At 44.7% G+C, this 23,904-nt stretch overlaps 2 protein-coding genes across 2 annotated transcripts; one reads left to right on the top strand and one right to left on the bottom strand.

Moving 5' to 3' along the window:
- The first annotated feature begins 1,691 nt into the window (after positions 1–1,691).
- On the top strand, positions 1,692–21,939 carry LOC116923329 (E3 ubiquitin-protein ligase HERC2). Its single transcript, XM_032929786.2, is given in 70 exon segments — positions 1,692–2,322; positions 2,391–2,622; positions 2,693–2,841; positions 2,904–3,075; positions 3,144–3,291; positions 3,362–3,643; positions 3,645–3,890; positions 3,965–4,161; positions 4,255–4,682; positions 4,794–5,017; positions 5,083–5,286; positions 5,367–5,610; positions 5,684–5,770; positions 5,840–6,340; positions 6,413–6,592; positions 6,679–6,859; positions 6,975–7,187; positions 7,248–7,386; positions 7,457–7,959; positions 8,042–8,327; positions 8,389–8,988; positions 9,047–9,284; positions 9,360–9,615; positions 9,711–9,979; positions 10,064–10,306; positions 10,366–10,775; positions 10,913–11,187; positions 11,254–11,347; positions 11,418–11,553; positions 11,626–11,739; positions 11,798–12,003; positions 12,064–12,265; positions 12,328–12,498; positions 12,580–12,762; positions 12,829–12,921; positions 12,981–13,102; positions 13,167–13,328; positions 13,405–13,611; positions 13,678–13,905; positions 13,987–14,239; positions 14,302–14,441; positions 14,511–14,589; positions 14,660–14,710; positions 14,789–14,901; positions 15,064–15,234; positions 15,300–15,510; positions 15,572–15,976; positions 16,041–16,232; positions 16,295–16,462; positions 16,605–16,691; positions 16,746–16,934; positions 17,013–17,162; positions 17,250–17,412; positions 17,481–17,601; positions 17,740–17,855; positions 17,920–18,137; positions 18,207–18,408; positions 18,475–18,668; positions 18,744–18,863; positions 18,992–19,039; positions 19,112–19,294; positions 19,376–19,413; positions 19,494–19,583; positions 19,698–19,861; positions 19,952–20,138; positions 20,254–20,461; positions 20,523–20,794; positions 20,880–21,382; positions 21,452–21,503; positions 21,594–21,939. Coding segments are annotated over 70 exon segments (14,547 nt in total). The 5' UTR covers positions 1,692–1,922; the 3' UTR covers positions 21,828–21,939.
- Positions 21,812–23,799, bottom strand: LOC116923332 (transmembrane protein 205). Its single transcript, XM_032929789.2, has 4 exons — positions 23,417–23,799; positions 23,121–23,323; positions 22,528–22,685; positions 21,812–22,396 (listed from the first exon to the last, which is right to left on the bottom strand). Exons 1-4 carry the CDS (start codon positions 23,737–23,739, stop codon positions 22,094–22,096), a joined length of 987 nt encoding a protein of 328 aa, XP_032785680.2. The 5' UTR covers positions 23,740–23,799; the 3' UTR covers positions 21,812–22,093.
- Positions 23,800–23,904: the final 105 nt, after the last annotated feature.

Consider the following 23,904-nt stretch of genomic DNA (forward strand, 5'->3'; position numbering starts at 1 on the left):
TGTGACGTCAGTGTTTCCCCCCCATATATAGTCCCCCGTGGTCGTGTATCAGGAGGCAGTCTTAGTCTTGTGAACCGTCAATACAACATACTGTTACAAGAGCAAGTTCTGGACCAAGAGACACGCCTTCCAAAACGATCACAGCCATTTTCTGCTACACAAGACATCCCTGCTCGGGCGTCCTTAAAGTCAATTGAGGCCACAGTAATGCACCGTAGAGACTTGTCTAATCGTTATGTTCCAGCCGGTACCTCTGCACAGGATCCTATTCAAAGACCCTTCACCATCATGCCTTCAACCTGCAATCCATGCCCACCCCCTGGGGACGATACGTCTTCGGACACGACCCCTGAACCTCCACCTGTCGCTGGCCCTTCCAACCATCCTCATGGCGGCTGCTGTAGTCGTCCACGTACTCCGAACTTCACGATCCAGCCGTTTATGATCCGTAGCGTATTTGATGAGGGCGAGCATTTCGATGTAGGTGGGACATTGTTTTGAGTCTGAGGAGTGGGTTGGGTTGCAACAGTTGACACATTTTGTGGTGCAAGCTGTTGATGCAATGTGGTTCTCGCCACAGTTTTTGCACTTGTCTTCTTTGCTGGAACAGTGGTTTTTCGTGTGGCCGAGTTTCCAACATTTGGTGCATTTTTAAGGACTGGGGTAATACTTAAAGATCGAAAAGCTGAGTGCCACTAAAGTGACCCTTGCAGGAAGGGGTCTATTGAATGAGAGGGCTACGGTTCCAGCGGGAACCCTGGTTCCTTCAGCTAATTTGGTGAAGCGCTCAACCTTAGTAACTCCTTGAGGGGCAAGGAGCTCGAGCAGATCTGTCTCTGATTCAGAGGTTGGAACTCTGTGTATGATGCCTTTATTGCTGTTGATAGAGTTCGGTTGTTCGGCTCTAATGGAGCGGTTGGCCGCGTGAGTGATTTTTAGCAGAGCTTCTCGTTCGGCTACATCAGTGGGGTAGACGAATATGTCTCCACCGCGGGGGGAATCCGAGCGTTTCGGTTTGTCGACTTGTAGGGTTATGTCATGGATGATGGCTTTCAATTCGGACATCTCCATTTGGCGAAAATTTGCCTTGCCATCGATCAGTTTAAGGATAACGGGTGGTAGGCTTACCGTAGTTCGGGTATTGTAATTGTTACTGGTAGTTGGCCATTTATCGTCGCTATCGTTCACAAAAATCCTTTTTGCTGAAGAAGGCTGGTGGTTCATCGTGTGGTACGGACGTGACTCGGGCACGTGGGTTGAAGCTGGTTGCCGGACCCGAGCGGGGCCGGTGTGTGTATCCTCGGTTTCCGCAACCATGCGGCAATTACTGTCTGGGGAGGTGTGGCACGAAAACTGAAAAATTTTTTTTTTTCCCACTTTGTAGAATCTTTGTCTCTTTTTAACTCCACAATCGTCGTCACAACCTCTGAAAACCACGCGACTACCATGCAGACAACACCCAAATTCCACCGAATTCTTCTTTTGACCGCCAGATGCCCTCTCCCACCGACTTAACAATTACCAAACAAACAAACTAAAAAAAAAAAAAAAAAACGCGCCGACAAAAATGTATCTCTCCAACCACCTTTTTCTCCTCTCATCATCATCATCACTTTAACCGACATACCCAACAAAAACTTGCCGGTGATGAGGGTCTTCTGTTCTAACTGAAGACCAGAGGTCTGTCGTAACCCGGCACCGCCGGAGACTGGCAGACGCACCATACAACATCAAACATCAAACATCAATTTCTATTTAGGCAATCGACATATAGCTAGTAATACGGAACGGAGCATTCTAGGTCAGTTTTTAGCCTAATTTCATATCGCTCTATGATCGTGGGTAAATTTGGTTTACGGCTTAACTTTGGGTTATCCTTAGTATTGATATATTTTTTAAGAAAGAAAGGTGTCTAAACGGCCATGCCGTCTTGTCCTTTGTCATCCCAGCCAAATGCTTGTTCAAAAGGATCGTTTGGCAATCGTTTCAGCACTAAGAAACACTTAAACAGTACACTTCAAAGTGGCAATGATCTTGGCATAAAGTTTGATCTCCAGTTACTTCTTGAAAGACAGTCTTTAAATGAAACATGGAACAAACTAGTGAAAAATGGGATACTGACATCAGATCAGATTAATCTGTTGGTGGAAGCTACCAACAACAAAACAATAAGAAGTCCAAGTGGAAATTTCCCTTGTGCATGCTGTGATGGGGAATGTGAGCTAAAATGTCAAAGTGTGTCGCAAAGCTCAATTGGATCTTCATATATTGAGAAACCAGTTATAAAATTTCTCAATGCATGGACATGGAACAAGGATGTTGGTAGGTTTGCCAAACAATTTGTTATATTATTATTTGTTGGTTGAAGATTACTCCCCTTTTACTTTTAGGTTTGGGCGATGTAATAGAATGTAGAAAGAATCTTGAGACACAGTTAGAGGATCTCTGCATCAAATCTTCCCAGAGCAGTTTGAATCTTCAGAATTTAACAAAACAGCTCACTCTTTTCCGTCGACACATAGAAGAGGTGAGGAAAGTTCGCCATGCGGAAGATTCAAGAATTAGAGGGATTGGAAATCTGAATAAAGACGAACTGGATAAATCTAATGTCCAGAGAAAATGGTAGTGGGAAAATATTTTTTAGTCTTGTTTTTTTTCAACCGTATTAATAGCTTTAGAATCTATGTGCAAGTGTGTATGAAGAAATAGGCAGCATTTCAGCAGAGAAGACTAAAAATCCTGCGTCGTCACCCCAAACAATCGTCGCTACCTTAACTGAAGTAGGATCTAATGCTGCGCTAAATTTTCTGTTTGCATTTTTCCGTCGCGCTTGGCAATCAGGTACACACCAAATTCGACTAAAGCTGATAAAAAATGTTTACATCTTTCATGTTTTGCAATAGGCGAAGACGGTGATGCCTGTTTTGAGTTGTTGATTCATGCACTAGAATCACTTCGTAGTTTACCTCCCGCTTCTATCTTTCACCTTCTACATCAAAAGGATAATAGCACATGTGACCTTTGGTTCAGGCTGCTCAACAAATCTGTCTCATTTCTGCGTTCCATTATTTTCGAGTACAAATTTATAATCTTTTTTGCTTTTTCTGCACAACATCAATTACGGGTACTCCTTGTTTTTATAGAGAAAGTTCGTGTTCAATTCCTCTACGGGATCGACAAGTGGCGCTACAACTTCTGTTAGAAGTCAGCATTCAGCGTGGAAGTCTCCTCTGTGTTTTACATGCTGTACACCTCCTTCTAGAATTATGGGACGTGGAAGAAAGTGGCCAGGTTATTTACCAGTCGCTTTAAGTAGTAAAAGATCATTCCGTTAAAGGAGATTTCATTTTCTTTTCTGAAGGATAACCGTTCAAATAATCGAGGTCTTGCGTTTGCCCCCCTAATCCTGACGCTCCGCCGATGGAGCGCTGTCCAGCAAGAGCAGACGGGTGGTTCCGAAAAATACAGTGATGAAGAATACGCTACTAGTCCATCGGCTTGCCTTTTAAGGCAAGCAAGCTTAACGCCGGAACCCGAAGATGGTGACAAAGACGTCGACGTTGACCTCTATCAAGCTGCTGTGCTCATCTTGGCTCATTTGGATCGATTAGCCGCGCCCTTTATTCAGCCGCCACCATCGGTTTTATTTGCCGTTTCACCGATTTTATTTTACGTTTCGTGACCTTTTGCGTTTTCGTATTCAGGATCGCACAGTCATTGAAAATACCTTAATTCGACTGGATTTGAATGCGTCGACCATGGCAGATCGTTACACAGAGGTACACAAACTTTCAATCACCATCGAACAAATGATCTGCACTGCCCTCGGCCTATTAATTCTATCCAGCGATGGCAAGGTGTACGTTATCGGCTACACCGATCCGGAACCGGTCAGTTTACGTTACTTGAGAATACGCAGTTGCACTCGTACTTATCAAATGTTGCTTTTTTTTTTCTTACTTAGACCATCCGAATTCTCAAGAGTTTTTCGACTTTTTTGGTTTCGGAAATTAGTTTTATGGCAGGTGCATGTGTCTGTGTTATCCTAACACATGCCGGGCAGGTATACGCATGGCCTTGGATGGCAGACAGCGACGATATTCCAATGATGATAATGCCCGATCAAGATATTGTTCGAATTAGCTGTGGACATGAATATGGGTAACTATTCGTTTCCTGGTCATCCGGCCACCCTCAAAGTGAAGCCTTTTTTTCTCTACTTTCCTTGTAACCTCGTTTTTTGTTTCTTTTTAGGGTTGCCTTGTCGGAGGACGGAGATATTTACATTTGGGGAGTCCAGCCAGGTGGCCAGTTGCAGCAAGCCATGTTATTTGGAAATATATGTTCACAAAGGATTGTAGATGTACACTGCTGCTCTGATCATGCCGTTGTTGTCACCGAGGCAGGAAGTGTTCACTGTTTTCATCTCAGTGAAGCATTTGGGAGCCAAAATAGCCATATTAGTCGTGCTGCCGCTACGCAACAAAGCCCCGTCGAAGCTTTGTTGCAATATAACATCCAAAGAGTCTGGCTGCTCCCATTGGATCAATGCAACCCGTTTAACTGCAACTGTTGCATAGTGGGATTAACAGACAAAGGTGTGCTGTACGTCTGCCCAGCTCCTTTCAATCAGCAACGCTGGATGCATCACATGGGAGCCATGTCAATTAAAGGCCTTGAAGGTGACAAATGGATTGTTTGTTTGTTTGTTTTTAAGATCTTACTTTCCTTTTTGTTGTTCTTTGATTTGGGTTGCAAAGAAATAAGTAAATTTATGTGATGCTATTTCGTAGGACGAAGAATTGCCCAGGTAGAGACGGCATACAAGCTTCTACTCATCCGTACGGAAAATGGTCAGGTCTTTGGTTGGTTTCCCTCTGGAAAATTCCCCAATTCGCCGGCGTCACATATTGGTCAGTCGTGGAATTCCGCCTTCCAGAATCGTTGGCCAATCCATGTCACTCCAATCGCTGAACTAAACTCGTCATTTCAAGGGATTTCCACCGATGGCACCGAGGTTAGTGAATCTGAAAAAAGTAGTCTACCAAAATCGGAAAAGAGAAATATGCCTTTCCTCTGCAGATTTTTGCCTGGGGTAGCTCTTGCCGAAAACCAGTTTCGATGGAGTATCTTCCCTATATTTTAGAACCTACTAACGAAACTTTTGAGATGTTGGAGCAATTATTGGACCGTGTCTGTGTCAATTTGGATCCGCTGTCCGATTGGCCACCACCTCAGGATGTAGAGTGCATAGCTGTGGCTTCACTGAACATACTCAAGCTTCAAGTATAAAGACTGACATAAATATATGGACATCAACATTTATGCCACCGCACTTTGCTAATGACTGATTTTGATTTTAATAGTTTCAATGGCTTTTGAGTCATGGAGAGCAAGCTGATGGTGGACATCACGCTTGCTCCTTGGCAGTACTGCAGCGCCTGAAAAATCATGTCATTGCTCTGGCAGGTGGTAATCCAAATCTCGGAGCCTTACAGGTGACTGCTCAAGGCGTACTTCAACTAGCCTGGAGTCTTCTTCTACCTACTGCGTCTGAAAGAGCTCTAGCATTGGCTACACTTCTACAACGAAATGAGGAATATGACAGCTGTATGTAATTCAGTCTATGTTTACACATGGGTTTACCCTTTGATTATGTTTTAATTTGTTTGGCTCTATGTAGGTGGTGGACGCTTCATGGCTGATTTACTGGTGACTTCAATGATGGCGGATGGCGGGCTGGAAGCAGCCTTTGAAGCATCGCTGCAAGGTAAACGGTGCAAATTTCACTTGCGTAACATTTTTTGAAGGTTGAAATTCATCCATTTTGATCACTCAGTTGAAGCCAATGATCTCGAGATGAGCGGACGGGTTGGCAATGATACCGTATGGAGAGTTCAAACTCAGGTGGGCAATAACCCGTTAACTCAGCGAGCAATGGACGATGCTGCCAACAAAGCCAAACTCCGAACTCCTGAAGGTGCACCTAATCAGTTGACATCCACCAGTGTTCCGTTACCGCAGCTCGTCCGTCAGCTATTGAAGAATTTTAGCCAACAATCGCTCATCACGTTGCGGAACATAGGATGCTGCATTGAAGAGCCATCACCTGTTGCCAACGATCCCAGCCTTCAGTTGTTGCTGCAATTCCAAAGGTTGCTGATGATTCGGCTCTATTCTGAGGATTCCTTCAATCTTGCAGCCAGTGGTTTATTGTTTAAGTATGTGACTTGGCTGTGTGAATACGCGACGGAAAATCTAGAAGCTTGCTCCGTGTTGCTGGGGCAACAGCCCAGTATTGTGGGTAGCTTGATGACTGTTCTCCGAAATAGTGTCGTAGGTACGTTAAGACAACATTAACTGCTAAATTTCATTCGTGATTGTGGTATACATTTCCTTTTGTGTCGTCCAGGTATCCTGTTGGCAGAATTTGTTATCGGTCTTATCCTTTTAGAACAACAGCGTCCCGAGCATCAGTTGTATTTGCCTCTGGATAAACTCAGTTCTATACTTGTTCTCCTAAATAAAGTGGCCGGACAGCTACCCGAACAATTTATAGAAAAAGAAATCATGTCATGGCCGGGTGTCTTTGGTAAGCAGATTTCTGTCTCTCTCTCTCTCTCTTTTGTTCCCCCTACGATTGACCAGGATTTAACTCTTGTCTACTTTTTGCACTAGCTTGGCCTACAACTGCCAAGGAGCCTTCTCAGTCGAGTGACACACCTAGAAATCGTCCCTCAGTTCCAAAACAGCTTCAAACGCTGCCAGTGATTCGCCGGGCAGAGTTCGAGAACCATAACAAAGATGGAGGGCTGTGGTTGATCATCGGTGGCAAAATCTACGATATTCAAGATTTCAAGTATGTATTGCAGATTGTAGTATTTACATCATTTTCATTAAATATTAGATGTTCTATATTTGTTTCGCTTATGGCGTCATTGACAAGTATTATTGTCTGTATTGTGTTCCCATAGAACAATAGCCCCTTGCGGTGGGGACCTTCTCATTCGATGGGCTGGTTGCGACGCAACTGATGCGTTCATGAGTGCGTGCCATTCTACGTCGGCCCAGACCTTATTGCAAAGCTTTTGCGTCGGAACGCTTGAAGAAGAAGAACCAGACGAAGACAAGGAGAAAGACAGCTGTAACGCTTCCGTCCCATTAGCTAGCGCGGCCGCTATTGAAAGGTAAATTTTAAAATTTCATTGCCAATGCCTGGGCTAATTTCAACAAAATCCTATGCTTAGTTTTAGAGACTTGGCCTTCCATATGAGTATTTTGATCGGTGCAAATTGCCGTAAACTAATCCGTTCGCTATCTTTGCAATCATCAACGGATAACTCCTCTGAATGGTTAAACGCAACCTTTTTAAAAGGAGGCTTACAGGTACCACCTGCCTCAAGTTTAAATCTTTAAAGTTTCTTCGTACATTTGTAGTGCCTGTTTTCATATGTAGGAAGAATTGCCGGCTGATCCTTTTAATGAAGAGAAAGGTGACGTGCGGACTTGTGGAAGTAGTTGCCCTCCGTCAGTTGCTTCTACTCCTTGTGATGCTCCAGCGATTCCGCAAGAAACTTTGGATCCTCCTAAAACAGAATTTGAGCGCTTGCAATTTTGGTTGTATCAATTGGCAGAAAAATCTTGCGAGATGGAAGATGTGCCGTTGCGATCATTCCGCTCCACAGTGATTCAAAATCAGTTGCTCTTGGGTCCACCCAACTTGGATCAGGATCATCCGCTTGAGGAAGTTGGCTGGCTGTTGCTCGCTGTATTGCTCTATCATCATGGTGTTGCCAGTTTGGTTTTCAACAAAGCACAGGCCGAGACTAAAGCGCTACCTATTGAAATTATGGCGCTTTTTAAGGTCGTTCAGCGATTGAAATGGCAGCTTTTTCAGGAACGGCAAAAAATAGACCAATCACACAAGGAAGTTTGCAGTCCCGTAATGGACAAATGCAGGTATTGATGTTTAATGTTTTCTGAGCCTTACATTTTTACTAAAAGATTTTTCATTTTAATTTTCTTCTATTTTAATTTTAAGATTTCTACTTTATGAAGTTAAACCAGTTGTGAAATTGCAACAGCCAGGATCCCCGGTAGGGAATTCGTCACGATTCCGGCAATTGGTCAAATCTTACTGGCACTCGATTGTCGTTTCCGAAGCTTCGGCCACTTTGGCAGACACCAGTCGCGAAGTGTTTGTAACTGAATCCAAAACAGGAGAAGATTATCGGCTAGATCCTTCCTTAACAAACGACATTGTGACGTTTATTTGCAACAATGAAATTACCGATGTAGAAACTGTACGCAGAGCAATTAGTTGTCAGGTAACAGCGTTTTATTTGATTGCATTTTAATTCGCCAACTGAAAAATGAAAATAATTGTAGGTGAGACGAGCCAATCTTCGTCTGAATGGCTATCGTACCCTTTTGCGCCTCTTGTACGCTAATAGGCTGAACGACAGCAGCCTAGTTGGCATTTTCGTCGGTTTTCTCGGCTGTAGTGAAGCTGGCCCGATATCACCCATGGAACCAGCTCGTTTCGTTTCCATTCAGGATCAAATGTCGCTATCTGCGCTCCGCAAAATGCTTCTCCGTTTTTGTGCAAAACAACTTCAAGCCGTCGTGGGGGATTGTAGGAGCCAATGCTTGGATATCGAGTATCATCCGAAGAGTAGAATGGTCGCCTTCCTGCTATCGGTAGTCAGCTCAGCCGCATTATCTGGCGAAGAAGCCGATATGCTTGTCATTCTTGGAATACCGGCTGTTGTCTTTGCTTTGCGCAAACACGTAGCCTTCCAGTCGCAGATGCCAGACATTTCCAACGTCCAAGTTATTTTGGACGAAGGAGTCAGCCGTCGAAAAGGAGTGACATCAACCGGTAATGACTGTTTGGCAACACTTGCCTTAAGTGGCCCTGAAGCTGCTGCTATGATGAAACTTGGTGCTCGCGTCGTTAGAGGACCCGACTGGAAATGGGGTGATCAAGTATGTAACACGTCGCAATATGCTTAAAATAAAGCTGACAATCTTTGTTCGTTTTTAGGACGGCACTCCTCCTGGAGAGGGTCGGGTCATTGGGGATCTTGGCGAAGACGGATGGGTCCGAGTTCAGTGGTATAATGGAGCCACCAACTCATATCGCATGGGTAGGGAAGATAAGTATGATTTGCGATTGGCCTATCCGACGACTCCTCAATGTCCGGCCACAAAAACACTGGATTCGGTGACCCCCCAACATGAAACCAATGAACACCTTCACCAATGCTTTCCGCAAACAACAAGTAGAAAATAAAAAAAAGGAAAATTATTTTTAAGGTTTTGAGCAAATCACTGATGAGCATCTGCCATTATTTAAGGTCCTTTTGATTCCAAGAATCCACGGCACGCATTGCTTACGCTTTGCGACACCTTTTTGCTGTCGCATTTTCTTCAGATAGCTACTCGTCCGTCTTCAAATGAAAACGCATTGGCCTTGACTGTAAGAACGTGGCGGGCGAGCGTTGAAAGCCGCTATGTGCACAAACAGTTGCAAGACACCAAGTGGACGGAGCTTCCTTTTATCCGCACCATCGCATCCGTTTCGCTAAGCAGTCAGTCGACGGTCCTACACAGGTTGGTACACATTGGTGTTTTTTTTTAAGAACTAGTGGCTTACGTGTCATCAAATGTTGTTTCTTTATAACTTACGTCATCGTTTATTTCTGCAGAGAATTTTGTTCGTCGTTGTGGCTGCAATTGCTTGTCAAACTGATCAAAGCTGGTGGTGATCCAGCGCGCGAGGAGACTTCTTTTCCACTGACGGCCCAACTTCAAGCTATCGACGTATTACGTGTTTTACTACCAGACTGGTCCGGCACTGTTGAACAGCAGAAAGAATTCTTGTGTCAGCTGGTGGACGTCTTAGCTGAGCATGTTCTTCTTTCCAAACCCGATGTCATTCTCGAACTGGCACACGCGGAAAATCGGCCGGCCCAAGGTGATACTGTCAAACTCTTTTGTTTAGTCTTTGACTTTTGACAGTCGAAATGGACTTTATTTTTTTTTGTGTGTGTGTCTGTAGCAGATTCTGACGTCACCGTTCCAAAGGTTCCTTTGACGAGCTGTTACAACGCTACGGTTGCCGACGCTCTTGTTGGCTTACTGCGTCACCTGTACACTTTTCCAAAGTGGACTCCTCTGATAACTCATTTGCTGCTACGAGCTGGATTCGGCAACTATTACGCGGCTTCTTTAGCATTCATCGGTGGCGTGACCAACAAACCTAGGATCGGAGGTGACATTGTCATTCCTGATGGCCGACACGGTAACACTCTGTCTTTGTTTATGTTGGCGGGTCTTTTAAATCGTTGACATTTCTTGTAGGTGTTGTCATGTGCATTCGTCCCAACGGACAGCTCCACGTGCAACTGCAGACGTCAGGGGACGTTGTGTTTGTTCCCTTGTCATCTGTCCGAGCGACGCCCAGCTTGATGGAGATGCACGCGATTCCTCTAACGCAAGAAATAGTTGCTTTCTTCATACAGTTGTTGACGGCGGCGACAGAGGAAATGGGCAAAATCGATGGATTTGACGAAGACTTGCTGCGCGAACAGCTCGTTAAAGCCCTACAACTGAAAGCCTCCCGAGCTGTTTTATCACATCCAAAGTGCTTGCAATTGGCGTTGATAAGCCCTCTATCTGTCGAATTGACGCACACGTCAACCGTTGTGCAGAACTCGTCTGTCTTTCCCGTGCCGACGCTCGTTACTGCCCGCCTTGCCTCTGCTAGTTTGGTAAAAAAAAAAAAAAAATCTTCTGCAGCTTGTCATTTACTATTTATCCCTGTAATATGCAGCCCTGCGTATTACAGAGTCAGTGCGTCGATTTGATAATATAGTTTATATGTAATGGGATGTTTCTATTCCTCTAGTCGGGCCCTTATTCTCTGGGATCATCTTTGCCAGCCGTGACAAATTTCTCCGCGTTAGAATCAACCGGACTTCAGAAATCGCACTCTCTACCCGAGTTAGACCAGCAACCGCGTTCTTCTAATATTGGACAGTCGACAACGGATCGGCTGCTGCTTCACCACTTATTACAAAAGGCTCGGCTATCCTGCCCAGTCAAAGCTACATTAACTAGAAAGGAGCTTGAAACAGCCACAGAGGATTTGCTGCAACATTTATCATACCTTGCTCAGACTGGGTAAACACTCTTCGTTGCTCATTCGTTTAATAGTATTATATAAATGTCAACGAGTCGTGTATTTAGCCAAATTCCGCAAGATACTATAACTGCCCATCCCATAGAAGAATGCTCAACGTTTACGACTGTGGGAGTTCTAGGAGACGGGTCTCCTCTGCGAGTAAAGTCATGTTGTTAGGCATCGATTGTTGCAGTTTAGGATCAATTCTCTTTTCGTTTTGCATCGACAGGATCCACCTTCCGAGGAACAAAAATTAACCGAAGAAGAGAAACCGAATAATGGAGGCCCCCCATCTCCACTCATGTTGCAACTCATGGAAATTGGGTTCTCGCGGACTGCTGTCGAAATGGCATTCAAAACATTGGGTAAAACTTTCAATTTAATTATCATTTCTCATTTAAGTTCCTTTTAAAAAAAAATGGGTGTTTCATGTGCAGGAAGCGAAAGGGAATCGAGTATTGAAGCTGTCATCAACTGGCTGTTGGAAAATCCGGACATGTCGGGTTCGGAGATGATAGAATCAGACGGAAGAGAAGCCGCTGCAATTGAGGGTATGACAAGAGTTTTAGGTTTGACATTGTCACTTAGTCATTACTGAATTTTTATCAGTAGCAGCAACGAGCCAGCAACCGATATCGTCATACTTGCGCCAGTCTGATTTTGCCAGCAGCGACGATTACGCTGCATACGTTCGCGATCATATAGCCATTGGGATGCATGTCCGCTGTTGCCGTAGCTACGACGATCTTGGCGAAGGCGATGTCGGTCATGTAGTCCAACTCGACCGTGATGGCCTTCACGATTTGAATCTTCAGGTAATGCGTTGATGCAGCGAGAAAGGATTCAAAATCTTAAATTTTATTTTATTTTTTTAGGTTGAATGGCAGCAAAAGGGAGGCACTTACTGGGTGCGATACATACATGTTGAAATCATTGGATTTATAAATCCAACCACAACTAAAAATGGACAAAAGCCCATTATTAGCGTTGGTGATAGGGTTCGCGTTAAAGCGCAAGTTGGCACGCCAAAGTACAAGTGGGGTTCTGTGACGCATCGCAGTGTTGGCGTCGTTATAGGTAACCCTTAATTACACCTGTTTGCTGGTAGACTTGTTTTAAAACAAAGACATTTTTGGTAGGAATTGAAAGCAATGGGGATATCACGGTCAATTTTCCCGAGCAAAACCGGTGGACGGGATTGCTGGCGGAAATGGAGCGCGTTGAGCCATCGGAATCAAACGTGGCCGCCAACCCTCCATCTCCTCTACTGGGATCTTTCGACAGCGCAACCGTAGCCGCTACGTTGCAAGGTTAGTCAGTCGAGTAAAGCATTGTGGTCATGAGATTTATTTTGAATTTTAAAAAAATGGAAATTCGTATTGATCGAGCAGATCTTGGCGAGATTTCTCTTGCGGTTGCTCATCCTCTCGTCTTGTGCGACGGCTGCGACCTGATGCCCATCCGAGGGCCACGATTCTCCTGCCGCGTTTGTGAGGAATTCAATCTTTGCCAACAATGTTTCAATTCTACTAGTACTGGACATCGCCATCCGTTTAACAGAATTGGTCATCCTGGTAATGTTTGAATATTCTTGGTATGTTCAATTTATTATTTCGTCTACTGGTTTTGTTCAATTGTAGGAGGAGCAGCAATTTATGCCGGTCGACCTGGACGTAAAGTTCAGCCAGCACCAACCATTAAAGATTTCGTGTGCAATACGCGATCGAACGCAGGTAACTAAGCCAACTAAAGAGAAATGGAAAGAAAAGCATCTGACATTGAATTTTTTAAGGTCTGATAACGGACTGGGAATGTTGTGTCAAATCGTTATGGGTTTCCTCGCGTGAAAACTGGGCTCACAGGTTACTGGACCGCACTTCCAGCTATTGGCAAAGCTGTGGAATGCAGGGAAAGGTAGGTCCAAGTGAAAAACCGCTATGCTCTGGATTATATCTTATCTTTTTCCATATTATTCTAGCATTGGATTCGAATGGAATTGCACCCGGATATCGTTGTTCATTCGCTCAAAGTACTGGTTGATCCAGCCGATGGAAGTTACACACCGTCCCTTCTAATTATTTCAGCAGCCGATTCATTGAGTGGGATGAAGGAGGTGGCTGCTGTATCTGTTGGACTACAGGTAGAAAATGATGAGCAATATACGCCTCTGATAATTCGTTTCGTTTGTGAGATTAATCTTCTTCTGATTGTGATAGGATACTTGGGTCAGTCTAGTCTCGCCGCAGCAAATGCAACAACCTTACCGCTTTATCGAAGTGGCCATCAAGCAGTGTCGCAACGGAGGTATCGACTGCAAGGTCCACGGGATACAACTGGTAGGAAGAAACGTTGGTAATGCATTACCGCTCGATGACAGCGCAGCATTAGCCAGGCTACTCCCGCCAGATTTCGAATTCGAACATGTATTCAATTTCATTATTACGAGATGACTGGCCAATTCTTGTCATTAGTCCAATCGTTCAATGCAGGCCGATTCCGTATTCAACAAGAGCCAGCAATCAATAAATCAACCCCTCAGTTCACTGAATAGCGCGAAGCGAGTCTACGTATGGGGTCTGAACGACAAGGAACAGCTCGGAGGGCCGAAAGGTTCCAAAATCAAAGTTCCTCAAGCAGTCGATTGGATGGTTTCTCTTCAACCGATAAACTTGGCTGGCGGATCGAAGTCACTGTTCCTCGTCACGCAAAGTGGGAAGGTACGATATTTGGACAACTGATGGTTTTTGTTTCGCCGCACTTAGAGACAATTTTCAATTGAATTTTTTTTGCCTTCATAGGCATATGCCTGCGGAGAAGGTAGCAATGGACGTCTAGGATTGGGTCATTCGAAAAACATCAACACCCCGCATCAAATTTTTGCTCTTTCGCAATACGTCGTTCGGAAGATTGCCGTGCATTCCGGCGGACGTCATGCATTGGCTCTCACAGCTGATGGCAGAGTATTTTCCTGGGGAGAAGGAGACGATGGCAAACTCGGCCACGGAGATGTCGCATCCTTGGACACACCGCGTTGCGTTGAAGCATTAAATGGTTTGATGCTGTTAATTAAACGCGAATTTTCTTAAAAAATTAATAAAAAAATCCGTTTTAAGGATTTCGTATACGTGACGTGGCGGCTGGAAGTAACCACAGCGCAGCCGTCACATCATCCGGTGAATTGTACACTTGGGGTCTCGGAGAATACGGTCGCCTGGGACATGGAGATAACCTCACGCAGCTGACTCCCAAACGCGTAATACTTTTATGTCCTGAAACTCGTTGTGCTTGGGAGTTTTTTATAGCAAATTTGGTTGAAATTCAGGTGGACGCATTGGTTGGACAACGTGTCCTTCAGGTTTCGTGTGGCAGTAGAGACGCCCAAACTTTGGCGTTAGTCGAAGGTTATTCAGTCAATGAAATGAGTAAACTGTTATGAAGTTTTATCGAAATTTTTTGCGTTCGTGTTTTTAGGTGGACTTGTTTATTCATGGGGAGATGGTGACTTTGGCAAATTGGGTCGAGGTAATTTTCAATTAGCATTTCACACTTTTCCGGTGTATCGTTGCAAACTGAATTTTTGTTTTTCGCTATTAAATGAAGGTGGATCAGAAGGTTGCTCATCGCCATGTCTAGTGGACAAACTTTCTGGACTTGGAGTTTGTCACGTCGAATGTGGGGCACAATTTTCAGTGGCATTAACCTGCAACGGACACGTAATTTGCTTTTCTCTAATTCACCCCTTTATTATTTTATTCGTTACTTGCGTGCCAATATTTGAGTTGACTTGGCACTTTAGGGCTTGTAAAGTTTGTTTGTAGCATTTGCGTCACTCCTTTTCGAATCGGTGTGTGTAATCATTTACCTTTCTGAAACAGGTTTACACCTGGGGCAAAGGGGACTATTTTCGATTAGGTCATGGATCGGATCAACATGTTCGTTGGCCTACCTTAGTCGAAGGTCTGAGAGGGAAAAAAGTCATCGGAGTGTCTGTTGGAGCGTTACATTGTCTGGCAGTCACAGATGCCGGACAAGTGTTTGCATGGGGAGTAAGTCTTCAAGTCCATCGAATTACCTCTAAAAATCGGTTTATTATCTTTTTCTGTTTTTTCAGGATAACGACCACGGTCAACAAGGGAACGGAAGTGTCACTGTAAACCGACGTCCCACTTTAGTTCAAGGAATAGATGGCATTAAGATCACTCGAGTGGCCTGTGGGTCATCTCACAGCGTGGCTTGGACGGCACCCGAGCCCCCGAGTGTCGCCCCGCCAGAACCGGTTCCGTTTCCCACTACCAAAGACCCCTTGGGTTCCACGGCAGCTGGTACAACACAATTCGATTTAAAATTGCATAGCAATGTCGACATCTATCTGTTCGTTTATAGGGTTGAACGAAGGTTCGGCTGAAATGGGCCGTCACTCCGCACAGCCGACCAAAGAAAATAGCGCATCGCTAAGCCGCGCTTTGTTATCACTTAGCAGTGTCGAAGCACAGCAACGCGCCTTGCATTGCGTCTTATATTCAATGCAAATCCAACTGTGTCGCGATGCTGTCGTAGCGATTTTCAGCCAAAGAGCAACGATGAATGACGACTTGCTATCGCAGACGGGGCCAGCACAGTCCACGTCGGATGAAACTGATGGAGAAGGATCTGTGGAACAGTTTGATGGGATCAAGCTGATCAAACACAAGGAAACTGCAGCCTTGTGGGAGCTCTTGAAATTGTTCAGCTCCAACTGCAAACATTCATCGTCTGAAGCACGAACGACTCTGTCCAACGCCCTTCTTGGTGGGTTTAACTTAAACCACCTTTGGAAATCTTTTTAATTTTAAATTTTGTGTCTTTGTTGTAGCTGCTGCGGTCAAAGAATCGTCCGTTCGTGAATTGCTGATCGAGTTCTGCGTAGCCGAACTGGAAGAGGTGAGCGGAGAAGGTACGGGCATTCATCATTTCAATGCCGCTGGCTTTGGAGTTGGTTTAGGTTTCCCTCAACCTATTGTCCAGGAATCATCACATCCCTACACTGACGACGTCACGTTGACAGGTAGATTCATTGCATTTTCACCAGTTGGCCTCGTCTATGTGAATTTTACTGATCATTTTTAGGCCACGTGGTGTTGCCCGGTGCGGAATCATTGCGTGTTGAGTTTGATCGACAGTGTTCGACAGAAAAGCGTCACGATCCCCTCACTTTATCCGACGGAGTGGGTAGAATTTTGGCCATTCGATCAGGAAGGGACTGGGCCGATTGGTCTCAGGAAGTTCGCGTACAAGGTTTTAATTTTTTTATTTCTGTCTGTCACATCAGCAATAAGTAGTTTATGTGTGAATCATTGTCACACTGAGCTCAAAAGAATACATTTTATATAGTTTTTTTTTTTTTTTTAACTAAAACATTCTTCATCTCTAAACGCAGGCAACGAATTACGTTGGCGGTTTACAAGTGACGGCTCTGTCAATGGCTGGGGTTGGAGATTTATCGTCTATCCAGTAATATCACCAGGTAAGTAAGAGCTTGTTCGGTTTGCTCAATCATTTGTTAATGAAATGTGAGCAGGAGCCGCAGCAAGCGGCGAAGTCCAAAGCGAGCGGCTACTTTTAGCTCGGCCTTCAGTGTCGGTCGTTGCCTGTTTGCTGGATCCTTTGATCAAGTACCTCAGCTGCCAATCGGATTCCCGAAAAGGCCGATTACCAACCAGATTGGCCATGGCTCTTGCTGGATGTGCTCAACGAAGCGGCTCTTTAAGTATGCAATTTGAATCTGTTTGTATGTGGATGAATGGGTTTTTTTTTAAATAGATTTTGTTGTTCTTGTTGTCCTTAGCTCCCAAAGATCGAATGTGGGCGCTACAACGCTTACGCAGAATACTCTCCACACCAGGAACGTGTGATGCACCCGCATCTGCAAACTATGAAGCATCGGAGAATGCTGCTGTTCGATCGGCAGTGTCGTCGACAATGATGTCACCAAAAGGTTTTTTAAAGAAAATTACATTTTCTTTTATATCAGAAAGATTTGGAAAACCATTTGGAAAAACTGCGAATGATTTTTAAACTGTAGACATAAATCATGGGACACTTGGAAAACTGTTGAGGAACCTGCCTGAAATGTTGTTGCAACAGTATGAATACGAAGAAGCTGCAGTTCGTGGAGGACAGCAATTGTTGCACAGCCCGTTCTTTCAAGTGTTGATCGCTCTGGCGTGCGATCTTCGGTTCGATCGGTTAGATAACTATTGCACCTCTCTCCGTTAAACAGTTATCAAAATTTGTTGTTATCCTGTTGATTCAGTTTACCTATTTGCACTAATGACGGATCACGCTGGTCTTGGTTTCGAAGATATTGCGCTGCTGCTAGAGCAGCCACTGGGCTGATGCAAAGGACGCGGCTACCGGAATCGTTTACAGCTGATGTAAAACCATGAAGTTCTTTCACTTTTCTTTTTTTTCTTCTTTTGTCTTTTTGGAAGTGGCGGGGGGAGTATTTTTAAACGATAAAAAAGTGAATGGAAAAGACTGGTGAATAATCTTTTTGCTTATAAATATTTTAGGTGAAGAGGAAAATTTCGGAAATCCAAAGTGATGACACAAACATAACGGCAGATCACGAAAATCCACTTTTATTTAGCCACGAACACGATCAGCAGCTACTGCAATGGATGAATAGGTCTCATTTAAATTGTTAGTTTTACGAAATTTAAGAGTCATTCTAATTATGATTGTGGATTTAGTCACCCGGAAGATTGGACTCAAAGTTGGACAGCCGTTGGTGGTGGACAGATTTACGGTTGGGGTCACAATCATCGCGGACAACTTGGTGGCGTGGAGGGGGCTAAAGTAAAAATACCAACTGTTTGCGAAGCGTTGTCGGCCCTTCGCCCCATCCAGTTAGCCGGTGGAGAGCAGACCTTATTCGCCGTTACCTCCGACGGCAGAGTCTACGCTACCGGTATACATTTAGTTGCATGAAATACGATGCAGGAAATGTTCCATGCCACTTTTTATTGTCGTCAAATAGGTTACGGAGCCGGTGGTCGCCTGGGCATTGGAGGGGCAGAAAGTGTGACGATGCCCTCACTTTTAGAATCGTTGCAACACGTTTTCGTGAAGAAAGTGGCCGTCAATTCGGGCGGCAAACATTGCCTGGCCCTTTCGTCTGAAGGTGAAGTCTACAGCTGGGGGGAGGGAGAAGATGGCAAGTTGGGCCATGGCAACAAGCTGTAAGTTCTCGATTTGCTATTTCGATTGCATCTTTGAATAATCTGATGGAATTTGGTTTTTTTTAGCCCTTGTGACCGACCCCGGATCATCGAGTCCCTTCGCGGAAAAGATGTGGTTGACGTCGCTTGCGGCGGTGCGCACAGTGCGGCCATCACCGCTTCTGGCGAATTGTACACGTGGGGCAAAGGGCGATACGGTCGGCTCGGGCATGGAGATTCGGATGACCAATTGAAGCCGAAACTTGTCGAAGCTTTAGTAGGTAATTCTTTGGTGACGACAGCTGGGTTCCGTTTTCAACGTGCTGGAACTGAATGATGGCGAATATGTACTCTAGGTTATCGCGTGAAAGACGTGGCTTGCGGATCTGGAGATGCTCAAACGTGCGCAATCACCGAAGAAGACGGTGGAACTGTATGGTCGTGGGGAGATGGCGACTATGGAAAGCTGGGTCGAGGTTAGAATATTTTGTTATTTTTGCAGTTTTCGCGTATTAGGGTCAAGAACGCCAAATCCTACTTCTTCTTTTTTTTTTGCAATCGAGAATATAATTTCATACTGGTTTTTTTTGCTGTTTCTAAATAGGCGGATCGGATGGCTGCAAAATTCCCACGAAGATTGAAAGTCTATCGGGTATGGCGATGTCTATCTACCTTCGTGCGTACCGTGTGTCTAATATGTTTGTTTTCGGGTAAATGTCAAAAGGTAAGTCGATCGTAAAAGTGGAATGTGGAAGCCAATTTTCAGTAGCCCTCAGCAGCAACGGGTCAGTTTACACTTGGGGCAAAGGTGACTATCATCGTCTCGGACATGGTGCCGACGAGCACGTGCGACGACCCAAAAAAGTGATGACACTTCAAGGAAAGAAAGTGATATCCATCTCAACTGGTAAACAAGCAAAACCGTCATTTGTTTGTGCTCTACTTTTTTTTTTTTTTTTTAAGTATTACGCTGATCTTTCTTATACAGGGGCGTTACACTGCGTCGTTTGCACTGACCAAGGCGAGGTACGTGTTGTTTTTGTCACGCATCCAACCATAATGTCGTGGTGTTTCGTGACAGTTCTTGTAATCGAAATTTATTCAAGGTCTATACATGGGGAGATAACGATGAAGGTCAACTAGGGGACGGAACCACTACCGGTATTCAAAAACCTCGTCTTGTAACAGCATTGCAGGTAAACAAAAGTTGCTTGAGGACTCGGAATATCAGCTCAATTATTTATTAATTATTTTTTTTTTATGTATGTTTAATTTAATGGGGGGTTTTTTTTCTTTTGTTTTGTTACTAGAACAAGAAAATCAACCGGGTAAGTTGCGGTTCTGCGCATACGGTGGCCTGGAGTACTTGCAAAGGGTGCACTACGCCTGTGGCCGGAAGTAGCCGACTTCCAACCACAATACCTTTACAATATGATTTACTGAAGGATATCCCTATACCTGTTCTTCGTAACCGGTAAGGAATTTATGAAAAATCTCGATCCGATATGTAGCGGTGCCTCTTGTTAATTAATTTATAATTGATTCTTTGTTCATTGTTGTTTAGACTGCTGTTGCTACATCACTTTGCCGAAGTTGTGTGCCCAATATTGCCGATGTTACCCCTTGTTTCCGTACATTCCAGAGAAATGGATGGCAGTGTGATGGAAGAAACTGAAGGCGTCCTTTGTGGAAATCACGACCGACTTAGGGGTATTCTTATGGCGTCCGCGAAAGAAGCAGCTTTTCGCAAGGTAACCAACACAACTTAAATCTTCCCTTGTTGCGGTAGCTTTTACATACAAAATACTCTGCATAAATTCAGTATCAATAAACTCTGTTCTAATTTTCCCTTTTTTTCTCCCTTAGGTTGTGCAGGCAACAATGATCCGAGATCGCCAACACGGTCCAGTGGTAGAACTTAATCGGATAGCGCTTAGACGTTGCCGAGCTACCGGGACATCAGGAAACGCTGGCCCAAATTCCACCGTCTTCGCTCAGATGGCTAACAAACTGTCCTTATTGACTTACGACGTTCTTATGTTGCCTCATAGAACGTGGAAAGTGAAATTTGTCGGTACGGTCCCGTCCTCTCTTCCCATAACATTTAAGAATGCATAAAATCATAAATTCTACAGGAGAAAGCGTTGATGATTGCGGAGGCGGCTACAGTGAAAGCATAGCCGAGATGTGTGAAGAATTACAAAACGGCAGTCTGCCGCTGCTGATCCTCACGCCCAACGGTCGAGAAGAAGCCGGAACCAACAGGGATTGCTTCATCTTAAACCCAAGCGCCAATTCAGGGCAAAACCTGAAAATGTTCCAGTTCTTGGGAGTGCTGATGGGAATCGCTATACGCACTGGCTCGCCATTGAGTCTCAATTTAGCCGAACCCACATGGAAAGCTCTGGTACATTTCAAATTAACAAAATTGACGACAACAACGAAAACGAATGAAATGAGAATGAACTCAATTGAATCGTCTCGCATTGCAGGTTGGTTTGCCTCTCAGTTTGATTGACTTGAACGAAATCGACCGGCATTATTGGCCAGCGCTGTGCCACATCCGCGACTGTAAAGACGCAGAAGGTGACCTCACGCTTAGCCAATTGGATTTACCGTTTTCGACGAGCTCCGCCGCTGGCCACGACGTAGCGCTTTTACCTCACTCGCATCGACGCATCACGCGCGACAATCGCGATCTCTATCTGAAATTGGCTTTGCATTTTCGCTTGCACGAGTTCGACGGCCAAGTGCGCGCCGTCCGCCAAGGACTCGGTCAGGTCGTACCTTTACCTTTGCTCTCCCTTTTCACGGGCGCCGAATTGGAAGCGATGGTGTGCGGATCGCCAGAGATTCCGCTGGCGCTACTCAAGTCGGTGACCACGTACAAAGGAATCGAACCTCATTGCGCCCTCGTCCGATGGTTCTGGGAAGTCATGGAAGAGTACAGTCACGTCGAGCGATCGCTCTTTCTCCGCTTCGTCTGGGGCAGAACGTAATGAAACGTTTTCGTTTTGTTTTTGTTGTTTTATTTACGTAAAGGACTTGTTTTTCTATTCTGTAGGCGTCTACCGCGTACGTTAGCCGATTTCAGAGGCCGCGACTTTGTCCTTCAGGTGATATGCAAATCTCCGAAATGAGAAATTATTCATAAAACTGCCCGTAGTCGATCAATCTGTAATGTTTTTTTTTGTTTTGTTTTGCAGGTTCTTGATAAGTATAATCCGGCGGATTACTTTCTGCCTGAGAGCTACACGTGCTTCTTTCTGCTGAAGATGCCGCGTTACTCTTGTAAAGTAGTCTTACGGGAGAAGTTGAGCTACGCCATCCATTTTTGTAAATCAATAGACAATGACGAGTATGCCCGTGTGGCTGCTCCCGAGGTTCTCCACAACCCACCTGCTCACGAAGAAGACGCGGAAAATGAAGCAGAAAACTAAGTCTTTTTATTATTCGTTGTTATTTGAATTTTAAAAAATTTTAATTTTTTTTTTTCTTACTGTCGCTTGTGTTTAATGTCACACGTACGAAATACAAAAGAAAAAGCTACAATGCACCTAGATGATAAAAATTTTGCATAAATAATATCCAGTCGTTGTTTACAAAGACATCTTCACTTTGTTGCAAAGTTATTAATGGGCAGGAGAAGGGGGGGTAAATGTTGAGAAAAAGTAATTTCAAGTTAGCGAGAGCTCCTTTTCTCGAGTTAGTGATGAAAAGAGATTTTAGAGGCGAGATAGTACAAGTGGAAGGCGTTGCAGGCAAGCGTGACGATATTAACGGTGGCTACGATAGCGTGAAGTTGGCGGAAACGTTGACACGTTCGACGGTACGTAGGGCACTGCTGCAGAAGTGCGTCGGTAGCTGATGTCAGTTTGGGTCCCGCTTCCGGCCCGTGTCCAGCGGCTCGTTCCAGAATCACTTTGGCTTTGATGCGCTCGAGTAAACTCGGTACGACGATGATGCGCGCAATCAGGGGACACAAACAGTTGACCGTCAGTCCCATAACCTGGAGAAGAATAACTTGTATATGGATGGCAATATGTCGTTAATGTCCATTTCATCTGGAAGGACTTTTTTGTTTTAATGCGGCTGCTGGCAATGCAGATGCATAATAAGGAAGAACAAATGAATAAATACCTGGTAGTTCTCTTGTGAAGACCAAACTTTCTTCGTTTGCACGAAGCTGATAAGGACGGCCAAGGCGGTAACACCGTTGAGAATCATGTACTTTGGAAACAGTGCACTCTGGACACAGGCGAAGGTGTGACGAGGCAAAATGAAAAGTAGAACGAGGCCTATGGAAAAAAACAAAACAAGTTTCCTTTTACGATTGCAAATACTTGCGAAAGTTCAGCTGAGGGGACAGGATAAGACTGCAGTCATAAATTGCGTTACGTAACCGCAGGAAAAGAATAGGGAACTGGGGGGGGGGACGTGTTTAACCATATTTTTCAAACTAACAATGGGTTCTGCACAGTAAACAGGTAAACAAGCCAAAAAAAGATTTTGCAAAGTAAGCATTGGAATTCCCAAAAGTCAATCAACAAAAACTGAGTGTGTGTTATGTTACGTAACTTTTGCGTTTCTGCTCGACTGAAAATTGCTTTGAATATACCAACTAAGTCGACGTATTTAAATGAGACAAAGGTGGGGCTAAGCAAATACACAATCCAAGTGTAAATAAATTTAAAGCAGCCGTTGTAAGGGACAAAGAATCATCGAAATAGTACCTGAAACGAACGTCATCCACATTTGGGCTCCGAACAGTAGGCTGAAAGAGGAGAGATAGAGTAGCGGCCATAGGGTAGAGTCGACGGGCGTTTGAATTTCGAGCTTGACGAGGCTCGTCTTACCCGGATAAAAAATCATAGCCAAGGCTATGACTGCAGACATGATGAGGAAATGAGCCGGCTGGGTTGATCGGCGAAGTACCCTGCCGCAAAAAATGAAAACTCTCGTCAATTTAAGCCATTCGGGACGAAATTTCAAATTGATTAAGTTTAATATTGTGAGGAGGTGTACGTACTGAAAAACTGACACGAAGGTGACTTCGCTATTGGTAGGCGAAGGAGATGAGCCGGCAGACGCATCTTCAACAAAGTGAGAACAAATAAGGCAAGAATGTTTCTCCTCTTTAGCTAAAGACGGGACGGGCGGTGGAGCCGACGGCCCGGCTCTTCTCTTCTTCTCGAATTGGTCGGGCGGGAGCGCGAGTTTGCCCATCACCGGACAGAGCAGAATATCCTTGGAATTGCCTACAAAGTGAGGCCTACGCATGATTCGGCGCGCTGGGAGTGACGTCGAAATGTCCTCTACGTCACTCCGATTGCTACTCACGATCTGGCACATGGTTTGACGTTCTTTTCTCGGCTTTGCGCTGTGAATGACTGTAAAATGAACCAAACGGCTCAAGTCACTCCAGTCTTTATAGCGGCAAAAAATCTTTTCCCCCCGCCCTTTCTTCGATTTCCATCGCTTCTCGGCCATCCAATCGCTTACTTTTTTCTCTCTCTG

The sequence above is a fragment of the Daphnia magna genome, linkage group LG5 (assembly GCF_020631705.1).
Source record: "Daphnia magna isolate NIES linkage group LG5, ASM2063170v1.1, whole genome shotgun sequence".
Classification (NCBI taxonomy): Eukaryota; Metazoa; Arthropoda; class Branchiopoda; order Diplostraca; family Daphniidae; genus Daphnia; species Daphnia magna.